The sequence below is a fragment of the Anastrepha ludens genome, chromosome 2, assembly GCF_028408465.1.
Source record: "Anastrepha ludens isolate Willacy chromosome 2, idAnaLude1.1, whole genome shotgun sequence".
Classification (NCBI taxonomy): domain Eukaryota; kingdom Metazoa; phylum Arthropoda; class Insecta; order Diptera; family Tephritidae; genus Anastrepha; species Anastrepha ludens.
The window spans coordinates 145,977,387-145,989,171 of NC_071498.1; the positions used below are offsets into that span (position 1 = coordinate 145,977,387).

The following is an 11,785-nucleotide window of genomic DNA, read 5'->3' on the forward strand; positions in this document are numbered from 1 at the left end:
AAGAAATATATAAAATAATTGTAAATAAAAAAAAAACGTAAAAGTAAAAAATCACATGCGATATTCAATAGTTGGTGAGAAGGTATGTATCTGTGTATGTAGCACGATAAGAAACCTCTACAAAGAAACGCTTTACGAATGGACCTTGGATAAAGTGTGCGTAATGCCAGGTAAGAAAAAACAAGCAAGCAGTTCTTTAATCGAATTTTCCGATTTTATTGTATGTATATATGTACATATGTTGCGTTTACCAGCATTAGAAATATTCCGCCTTTGGTTAGGTTAGGTTGGGTTCTTTTCTATGGAAATAAAACGCCGTTTTTAACATATTTTATTAAGCAGTTTTTATTACAGGTGTATGTGTATATGAAGGTATGTATGCAATTAGGTTTATATAGTAGATCTATGCTTGTACGCTTTTTTCCAACGATGTATTATCGAAATATTACTTCTAATTATGTATTTACGTAGGTGTTTTTATTTATTTATTGTAAGTATGTATGTAAGAATATTAATTGGAATCGAAGGAACATTCTTATTTCTGAAAATCTTTAATTTTTCTTTATTGTTTGCAATTTGTATTTAATAAATGTACGTGTTATTATTTTTAAGTCTTTATATTTTCAAACAAACTGCAACATATACATACAGGTATAGTAAAATTATAACTAACTTGCCGGTCGACTGACTAAAATCCAACTGGTTCGCTAATAATGAACGCGCAATGGCTGCGCAAATTCTTTGTAAATGGAAAACTGATGATTAGTACAAAGAAATAATAAATAAATAATACGGCAGTTAAACAGTTGGTTAATTTAACGGGCGCTTAATGCTTTGAAGCAACATACCAAACAAGACTGCCTGTGCATAGCTTGGAAACATTAAACACTTATAAATGGAGTAACATTTTGATTAACATTCATATTTTATACTTTTTGTTATTGGGTGAAACGCCGCAACAAATTAAGTAAATTCGCATTCTTTATATTCAAAAGAATCGAATTACTACAATGAAAGATTTGTGTTGGCTATATACTTTGTAATCATATTTTTAATGAGGAATTCTCAAATTGTTCTTACATTTTTTAAGTGCACTCGAACGCAACGCTCCAATTCGAATTTCATAGAAATATTTTAGAAAGATGCGTTCAAATGATGAAACTAAGATTCGTATTGTTTTTCTTTGCTGTTAACAATTACAATTACAGCTTACACTGAATAAAAAAAACAAAAATAATAAAAAAATTAAAATAATATAGAAAAAACAATGTTGGCGCGCAATCTTATAAATACGCCGCATTGTATACATACAAAAAACGCTTATAAGGAAAATATGAACGCACAACATTTGTGTAACTATGTAAGTATGTATGTAGGCCTTATGTTTTATAACACTTTAGAAACGCCCATATATGTAATTAAGTCTAAAAATTCAAGTCTTTAAAATTAGCGAAAAAAAATAGAAGACTACATTGCCTTAATGCTAAGCGTTGCTACGTTTTTATACATTTTATTTTTATTTATTAATTTTTGAGAAATTTAAATATTAATATTTGGTTTCGATGAGAAATTCGACTTATTTTCAATTTTTCATTTTTTAGTTTTAGTTTTTTATTATTTAGCACGCCATGTAGCAGCAAAGTATATATTTAAATATAAATGTATGTGCATACGTATGTATGAATTAACAACTAAACAGCCCAAACTGCAGCAATATTAAAATCTACTCGTTCACAACTGATCGGCTTCTGGTCATTTCAATATCTAAACGAGCATCAACTGCAGCTTTGAACGATATTTGAAAATAAGTACTCGTTGTTGTTGTAGCAGCATAAACATTCTCCATACATGAACGGGGAATGCTGCTGAAGCGACAGTCCTGGCCGGCTACAAATCCAGTTCGTTCCGGTTACGTAGAATCGGCTGTCGTGGCAATGCAGTACTTCGTTACCACAATATTACCATAATACCATAATATTTTCAAAAGTTTAACACAAAATTATTAAGTAGGTATCTCGTCCACTGTTGGAAATCTTAAGTTGCTTTTTTCAGAAGCCGGTCCAATTGCGAACCAGCATTTTGACTCAATATTTTAATTTATCTTTTCTGCAGCATAAATCTTACTAAAATCTGAATTGTTAAATAATAATAGTTCAAGGCTAATAAGGAAATATAAATATTGATAACCACCTGAGTGTGCACACCAAGCGTGAGGCGCAAAGAGTGCCGGTAAATATGAACGAGCCCAATTATTTGTTTTTAACATTAAAGTAGTCTATTTAAGTTGGTGCGCTGGAACTTTGCTGAGTGAATTCCCACAAGGTTTATATACAAATTCATAAAAAATAAAAGGGATTTAAAATGTTGTAGGCGGAGTATTTCATGGAAAACTCAGCTCATAAAGTATTTACATTATATTTCATATGTTTATGAATATCAACAAAACGCATTAATGTGGCTGCTGAAACCCAGATTAATTTTCGAAAGCTTCGAAGGATGCATTTTACTTCATCGTTGAAAGCTAAAAATAAATAACGTTTTTCTACAGCCAAATCAAGGCTATCATGATAAATGCAGGCGTGTGTTAAACTCATACTTAGAATTGCAATTCATCGTTCAAATGTCACTTTTGAAAGCAAACAAACCTTGAATAATTTCGCTGCGAGAGCCTAGAAGAATTGCAATTCATTCTTCGAATGTCACTTTTGAAAGCAAACAAACCTTGAATGTAATCGTTTTGAGAGCCTACAAGAATTGCATTGCCAAAATTATTTAAACTCAATTTATAACCTAAAAAACCACTTGAAAAATAGTGGTGCAAATTTTTGCGTACATTTCGCTTTTATGAAACTTGAAGATTTTCAATACAAAAACAAAAAGTAAACAAAAAACAACACACCCAGAGAGAATTCAACTCCAAAAAAAGCTATTATATAAGCAATTTTGATATTTGATAATGAAAATTGATATATTTATCTGAGCCCAAACATTCAACAAAGTCCCGGCTACCTGAAACTTACTATTTAAGACATTAAAGCTAAAATTGGCATAATGTTTATATGGAGTGGCACACCTAAACAAGCCAAATAGCTACCTTAAGCATAAATAAATTTTGTTGATAAGCACATAATAAATATTAACGTTATCGAATAAAGGCAGGAGACGCCTTTGCCACAATGGAAGCAACGAAATCACGCGTACGGTGATACGGTGAGCCACTGACTCAGTGGCTACTTATTCGTATTGATTATAAAAATTATTAAATAAACGATTCGACACAAACAACTTTTCGTGCTCGCACATAGACTAAACGACAGTTGACAAACAGTCAACACATTCTTTAATGCGGGGCATAATTACTAATATTGAAAAACAAGAATTAAAGCTGAACTAAAGATTTCATGTATTTTCCTTTTGCGTAGTGACGTAAGATTGATCGTTGAAAAAAAATTTAATTTTTTTTTCAAGTTGCAAGAGTATTGGTAATACCCTAATGCATTGATTTGGCTGAACAAATGTATCAAAATGCTTTACATTTATGACAAAAAAAAAAAAAAAAAAAAATCAGATACATATATGTATGTATGTATTTACATACGTACTATATATACTATATTTTTTATTTGATGTTCGCACGCGATTGCTTCTAAAAATGTCACGACTTCTTACCTTTCACTGTTTTTTCTAAACTATTTTGTAATTTGGCCTACAACTCGGTTAAAACCCTCAGAGTCTCCCCTCAGTTCTAAAGCATTTTGTGGACTTTTCTAAGTGCTTTTTCTTTAAGTGTTCATGAGTTTACTTGACTACATTGATTAAACACTAACTTAAAAATACTTAAATGCGCTTAAGTGCTTGAGTTTTGATTAACTGATTTGAATATTTCCAATAAAAGGTTCATGTTGTTGTCATCGTGACAGGTCAAGCAAATGGGTTCTAATGTTACCGATCCTTTTGTCGATGTTTCGCTCTACCCCATGCCAGTCAGCGCATTTATACCAAAAATTTACTATAACACTACATTTATACAGTCCACTTGCGCTTGATTTGGGCTACAACAATTCACAGACCTCTACTGAACTCAATTACCATGTAAAAGTGTGCTAATTTTTACGGCTAATGCAAGTTTACTTCGCTGCTTACTTTCTACCGCCGCGCGTCAGCCCACCACCGGCGTTTACAGCGATTTTCGTTGATACATTTTGTAGTACACCACCGACACCATTCGGCGTGTTATCGAACGTTGAGCTACGTGTCAACGTTTGCTTTTTTTGTTGTTGTTGCTGCTGAGCTGCTCGTTGCACCGCCGCTTTCTTGGGCGTATTTAGCGCGGGCGATGACTTCGTTTGCTGCGACTTCAATTTACTTACCACAGCCGGTGTGCCACGTGCCGCATTAGCGCGCGGCACTCTCTGCTGCTCCTGCTGCTTGCTCTTCGCATCATTCACACGCTTCCAAATATTGGCTATGCGACTTTGCGCTTGATTAATTTTCGCCGCTGCATTTTTTGTTGCTTGCACTGCCGCTGTTGCTACCGTGTCGCGACTGTTCAGGTTCGAATTGCTGCGTGTTGGCGGTGTTGTAGCCGATACGCGTTTGACGCGTGCGGCGCTGCTGGTCACGCGTATGGCCGCATTACTGTTGGAGCGCTGTGGCATGCCGGCGCTAGCTGTTGTCACTACTTTCCGGTGTTTTGGGGAGCTCGATTTCGCAGCTATTGGTATTTTGCGAGTGATGGCTGGCTGTGTGGACGTCGTTGTTGATTTCGAAGCGACCGCGGCGGTTGCACGCTTTGTTGGCAACTTCGAACTACGTTGCGGGCTACCGCCAGCTGTTGCTGTGGTTGGCGGTAATATCGCTTTGACATCTGATACAACGACAGGCACTTGACATGTCGTAATCGTAGGCTCCTCCTGCACGAATGTACCCTGACGGTCTAGTGAAGGTGGCGCAGCTCCCTGTTGAGTGGTTGTTGCTTGCGCACTAGCGCTTACTTGGGTCTGTACTTTTTTCGGCGCTGGCAACCGCGTACCAGCCATATCCGGCGCTACTACATTTGTATCGCGTTTACGGAGCATATGAAGTTGCGCTGTTTTAGTTGGCGTCAAACTTTTATTGGTAGCAATGCGCGTTTGGGGTGACATTGTACGTTGGTACTGTATGCTGTAGGGTGAAATGTAAATCGGTTTCTTGCGACCACGCACCGCCTTTGCCTGATCATTATTTGACACATCTTCGGCCGCAGCTGACTCAGTAGGTTTGGTAATACGCGCACGTGCTGGCGATTTAGCTAAGGAATGCTCTTCAGATTCACTATTGTCAGAAGCGTCTTCTTCGCTTTGGTTGTCGTAATTTTCAGCGATACCGTATGTTTCGTGTTGATCATGGCAGGATTCGGTCTCTGAGTTTTGATCGCATTCAATGCTAGTGCAGTCGCCGCCATCTGGAACGCCTCTCACTTCTGCTGCTTCTGCTTCTGGCGCGGTTTTTGATATATTAATAGGCATATTTATGAATTTGAACTTTTGTGTCATGGCGCGTAGCGAGCACATATTTTCCGAGGCGCAGTCGTCGGTGGATGTTAAAGAATATGGTCCGGCCGACTCATCTGCGTTGGCGTTGGCTTCATTAGCTTCCATATCATTACTTGCGATAGTGGTGGTTGTTTTTGTAGTTGAAGTATTGTAGACAATTGTTTGGGTGCGATAACGTTCGGCATCTGAGCGTCGGCGACTGGAAGATCTGAAAGCAAAATAAATAAACAAATATTAGAGGCTTACCATAGGCAACAGTTGATATGCAGAAATTAGAAAATGGAAAAGGGTTGAAAAATTGATCAGCTAAAATTGTTCAAAATATGACGTATATGAATACCTAAAATTATTCTTAAAATACCAGACACGACTTAGATCCAGGGAAGGAAAACTGACGGCTCTCTGTTATTATATACTATTAATTTAAAAAACTTGCATTCTCGTGGAGGGTACCTATTTTAGTAAGTAATATCCCCTGGAAGATCACACACACACACACACACACACACACACACACAAAGTTTGTTGTTGTTGTTGTTGTTGTTGTAGCAGCTTGGTAAACCCTGTCAGTGCGGTGTAGTTACCGGTCGTCTGCATCTAACTCATCTAATGGTAGACGTATGCCTTCATATGCTAGACATATATTGGGTATGTTGGGGTCGATTCCGGATAAGTAGGGATTTAACCTGCTACAGTATCCAGAACGCAATCGGGCCAAAGTTATGCGGGTCTCGCGAGGCAGCTGAAGCTTTTCGTCTGCAATAGATAGTGGTTGGACTCTTTAGATACATTCGGTAGCTTCTTAGGAGAAACTTCTTGCTGAGCATTTTGTGTTGCTCCTTGACTGGGAACATTGATGCCTCATCGTGTAGGTGTTGCAGGGGGGACATATGGAAGCACCCCGTAGCTGTCCTGATTGCAGTCTTTTGACATGTCTGTAGCTTTATCTACTGCGATTCACTTGTGCCAGACGATCAAACAATACCTTTTTGGCAGTTCCGCGGGGAGAGGTAAATAGTAGAGAACTTGTTTAGTACGTAGGTGTAGCTGGGAGGCTACAAGTTATGCATACTGATATGCCGGTACAGCAGTGCTCATGAGAGTTTGCTTTCCATGGGCGTCATTCTAGAAAAAAAGACGATCAGACAGATGCAGCATAATTCAGAACCGGCCGGCCAATTGCTTTAAATGTCGCCAGCCCCATTTCTTTGTCTTTGCCCCAAGTACTGCCGGCAATCGATTTGAGGACTTTGTTGCGGTTTTGGACCTTAGTAGCAATTGCGCTTGTGTGCGCAGAAAAGGAGAGCAAACTATCAATGGTGAGGTCCAAAATTTTGGAGTTGTTTACTGTCGGTATTGGTGTGTCATCGACTTTTACCTTTAGCTGCAGTTTGACCTCCTTCGTTCAAGTGGTCAAGAGGGTCGCCTTGGATTTAGTGGTGGAAAGTTGGAGATTTCTCACAGTGAAAAAGCGCGAAAGACTGGTGAGATAATCGTTTGTTTAGGAGCACAAGGAGACCGGTGAGGCTCCCTCTGGTGGTTGGCGGAGCTTCGATGTGTATAAGTTGAAAAGTAAGATGACTGACGAATTTCGACCGCTTAAATACTGCGCGGACCACCTTTTCAGTCTCGGCGGGAGGGTCGACTGTATAATATCATCTAGCAGCGTGGAGTGGCTGACTGTGTCAAAAGCCTTCTTCAGCTGCAGCGTTACTAAGACGCGGTTAATTTGGGTGTGGGATGATAGACTGTTCACTAGACAGGGCGGCAGCCCTTGGTCGGGAAAAACCCGAGTCATTCCGGTGACGTAGAACCGGCTGCCATGGGAATGGTTAACTTGGGTTTTTATGGCGGTGAGTGCTGTACACTCTTCGGACGGCGCACTAGACAGTGCCAGTTTCCTTGTGTTGGGCATTCGTTTGAATCGAGGAAGTCGAGTGATTTTCTTTGCCCATCATGACAACGCACCAGCTCACACTTCAGCAGTTATGATAGCAAAATTAATGGAAATAGTGTTCCAACTCGTTTCACATTCCGCCTCTTATCCAGACTATGACGAGTAATAAAAAAAAGTTAACCCCAAACCCACGACTTTTCAAATTACCCTCGTATATGTTTGTGTATCAACTACCTATTTGACTTCGTTAGGCTGTAATAACAGCTAATATACATACATGCGTACGTGGAAAGTTATATTACCAGATTTTATTAATAGTGATCTGCGTACTCCAAAATAAAATGAATTCCTTAAATATTTGTAAATATAATCACTCACCCAGCGCTGCTTACAGCCTCCGTCTCGATTATTTCGATCTGCAAAGTCTCGTCTGACATTTGTGTTTCCTCCAATTCTAATCGCTGGCGTTCTTCCTCACTTACTGCCACATTTGAGGATATAGTGAAGGTGCGGTAACGGTCCTTGGCTACTTTTCGCTTCTGTTTTGGCGTCAAAGTGCGTTTTTCGCCATTTGGCGGGATTGGTGATGCAGCTGATTTCTGTGGCGTAGATTCCGCTGAACTAAATTCGCAGTCGTCTGTTGGCAGTGGTGTACTGCCAGCGCCACTGTGAAACGAGTTTTCTTCGGCGTCCATGTCATGTGGCATTGTTTCGTAGCAACTTTGAAGCGTTATGGTGTTATCGTCATAATCACCACCCTCTACTTGACCGCCTGCTGCTGTCTCATAGTTTGAGGCTACTGATAGAGTGGTGGCCATACTGCACTCTGCATCCGCCACCTCCGATTGTATGCTTGCCACACTTATCATGGAGTCTAACAATTCATCCATCAATGATGGAGGCTTGATGTTCTCCAGTAAATTGCAGCTCGAATTAACGCTTTCGGCGCTGCCGCTCAGGTGTGCGGGTAGTTGGCCTAGCGCGCGTTTCGCCACTAAACCCTGTGGTAGTGATTTACGCGGAAATTTAGGCGAGCGCATGATCATTTGGGGACTCTGCGGGGTGCTACTGCTACGCCTTTGTAATACGCCAAGCGAATGGAAAGCGTTGGTCTGCGGTTCTTGATGGTAGTAGCCAGACATATTGAGTGATTCCATACCCGATGGCGGACGTATATTGTCCAAATCTAAGCTGTTGATGCTGAATGTTAAATCGACGCTGTCGTCATCGTCAGCACTAACGCTACCGCCATGTTGCAGATTCTCCGCTAGGGCGCGTGCTTCAATGGCGATGATGGTAGAATTTGTCATGGCTGCAGCAGCGGCAGCGGCTTGTGCTGCCGCGGCCACTGCGTTGCTGTTACTGCCATAGAACATATGATGGCCACCCAAAGAAAGCGCTGCTGATTGAACAGCACCACCCAACTGAAAATTAATGCCGCTACTGGTGGTCGACTCTTGAGTTTCATTGTAACAAATTATATCTATGCTGCGTCCATCGTTTACCAATGTATCCGTTTCGGTTTCCGTTTCCAATGAACTGGGTTGTGTGCCTGTGTCAGCGCGTTCGAGCATTAACAGTGAAGGTTGCGGTTGCTCCTCATTTATTGGAGTGATTTCAGCAAAGTCGTGCAAGTCTTTGTGATCTGCTTCTGTGGCTTGGTCTACGTCTTCGTCATCATCATCGTCGTTGTCATCGTAATTTAGTGATGCGACTATGGGTGCTGTAACGCTAACGCTGGGAAAAGAGACGTCGTCGTTAGGACAGGTGTCCTCATTCCAGGTGTTGTTGGAGTTCGAGGTGCCACCAATGGATATACTGGCGCCACCTGACGCCATGCGATGTTGTTCAGCGACACTACCCTCCGCCAAAACGCTTGTGGCGTTAGTGCGCAACTGTTCAGCAGATGAGACAAACTCCAGTGTCAGGCGCTCCACAGATTTTAGCATCAAATCAGGATCTTTGTGCTTTTGTGATGTTGTTAGTGGCGGTGAATTACGCGATTGTCGCATTTCTAGCGAGACAGTGGTCTCAATTATGAACGATTCATTCGAATCATCACTGGTCACAGTATTATCGAACGATGCCGATGGACTATTCAACTCTTCCTGTGCCGATGGCTGGTCGAAGTCAACCGGTTGATCCTCCTTATACCCAGTATCGCTCATTTTCTGGTCGGTTGCTGCGTTCACGTGATTTGGAAGACTTACGTCGCTGTGTGCTGTGATGGTGGTGTCCATCGCTGGACTTCTTGCTGCGTCTATGATGTCGACGTTGTTGATACCCTTCGTTTCCCAACAATTCACGCTGCTGCAAGAGTTGTTGGTGTCGGTGCACGTGTTGCTGTTGTTGCTGTTGCTGCTGCTGAAGGTGGTGGTGAAGTGACTGTTGTAGCCGGTGTTGTTCATCTTTGCTACGTCTGGAGCTGCTGTGCTGTGCACATTTGAGGATAAAGTAGCCGCGTGTGGGTGACACAGCACCTGTGCAGCCGCAGACGTAGCCAGCACGTTTTTTGACCCGGTCCCGGTGCTTTGACTGCCATCGCCACCAATAAATATGGGCATGGGTATTGAATGTGTGCCTTTGTCAGCAGCATATTTTGCTGCAACTGTTGCGCTGCCTACACTACTGCTGTGGCTGTGGCTGTTGCTGCCAATCTTTTTCGATATACCTGTGTTAATGCATTCTAAGAGCAGTTTTTCATCTTTGCGCTCCCGCTCGCGTAAATGGCGATTGACAGTAGTTGTTGTGGCTGTTAGAGCCGTGGACATGTTTGTTGGCAACGCCATTGGCTTAGGTTGTGCGTGCAATTGCAATGGTAAAGAGTCAAATTGTTTGAGATTCGGATTCGATTGAGTTGTGCCACTACCTCCACGGCGATTATTCAACATGTGTTGGCGGCGGTGATTGGCACCGTCGCGGGTAGGCTTATGCATTCCGGTTCGTATGCACAGCTCAAATAATGATTTGGCTTGATTATCATTGGAGTCACTCGAATCCACCGAACTATACGAGTCATTTCCATTTTGGTAGCGATGAGTTGTAATGGAAGTATTGCCAGCACCGACGGCGGACGTTTGCTGCTCCTGACGCAGGTAGTGTCGTGCTGTGGCGCTTGAGTTAAGAGAGGATGACGAGGTGGCCGCATTGATGGGAATGGGCTGTGAGGCGGACAGTGATGTGCGCTTGTTATTGTTGTTGGTTTTCGATGTGCTACTGAAACCAAGGTTTGATTTCGGTCTATTGCAGCCTGCGGCAATAGCCTGATTGACGCGAAAAGTGAAGAGAAAATCATTAGTATGACCTTTGGGAGTTTATATGTATGGATGTTAAGTGATTAATCACCTGACTTAACAAGTTCGTATCGTCTTCAGAGTCTATAGACAAGGAACTAAGTGAGTCGTCCTGCCATTTTTGTTCCATGCAAGCACCCTCTTCAGGCACCACTGCGACAGCTGCCTCGGACTCGGTATTCGCTGGCATGTTTGGTGCGTTTTCGACGCTAAGATAAGGAAAGGTTATTAAATAAATTAGAAAAAAGTGCAAAAGCAAATAACAAAGAGTAAATTTTTTGTATGGGAAGGGACTAGTTTTCTGCTTTTATAGACATTATCCTAAGTAACTTACCTTGGTTTGCTGCTCTTTAGTTGAACGGCGGGTCCCACCAAGCTGGAGCCCACGGTCAGATTTGACAAACCCGAAGCCACAGAAAAATTGCATGGCGAGTTTTCAACTAAAAATTTATTCGTTTCGTCTGCGACAGGCAAATAAGGCGGCAAGATATTACCACCGCGTCGCAGCATTGCTATTGGATCCGCCACCCGTGGTGACATCATCGCTCTATGTTGCACGCTTGTGCCACTTGTATGCGGCTTTGTCTGCGCAGTTGGCTTTTTCATGCCTACTTCTATGCATTGCTGCAACAAGTCGAACGATTGGCCTGTTGCACCACTCTCAGAGGCGTTCGATGACACGTCATCGGATAAAACAAGCGAGTGTCGGTTATCGGACTCTCCCATAGCCGTTGTCGGAGGCGGCTGTGGCACTTTCAATTCTTCCATATTGTTGCTGGAGCAAATGGAAATCGCTGACAAGTTGGTATTGCTGCCGACCTTTGAGAGCAATGCCGGCGTATCTTCCGTGTAGTAGTGCTTTGGCTCATCGGCTGTCAACTGAGAATCTGTGCCCTTCTGACCACTAGTTGTGTTCGCCATGGACTTCTTTGATGCCGCAGCTGTTATGGTTGTGCGATTCATGCCCATATTGATGCAATTGGCGAGCAATATGTCATCGATGTTGCTAACAGCCTCTTCTTCCTCGCCTTGAGTAGTGGTTATGGGGAAATTAAAAACAT

General features: G+C 41.9%; 1 protein-coding gene across 2 annotated transcripts in view; it reads right to left on the reverse strand.

Annotated features, from left to right (window-relative positions):
* Positions 1-223: 223 nt before the first annotated feature.
* The window catches only part of LOC128855493 (adenomatous polyposis coli protein), a 45,184-nt gene continuing 33,622 nt past the window's right edge, over positions 224-11,785 (reverse strand). For both annotated transcript variants that reach the window (XM_054090442.1, XM_054090443.1), the window contains exons 3-6: positions 11,059-11,752; positions 10,777-10,933; positions 7,810-10,694; positions 224-5,742 (exon numbers count right to left, since the gene is read on the reverse strand). In XM_054090442.1, coding sequence (XP_053946417.1) covers positions 4,140-5,742; positions 7,810-10,694; positions 10,777-10,933; positions 11,059-11,752 — 5,339 coding nt within the window. In that variant the 3' untranslated portion in view covers positions 224-4,139. The remainder of the gene's footprint in view (positions 5,743-7,809; positions 10,695-10,776; positions 10,934-11,058; positions 11,753-11,785) is intronic.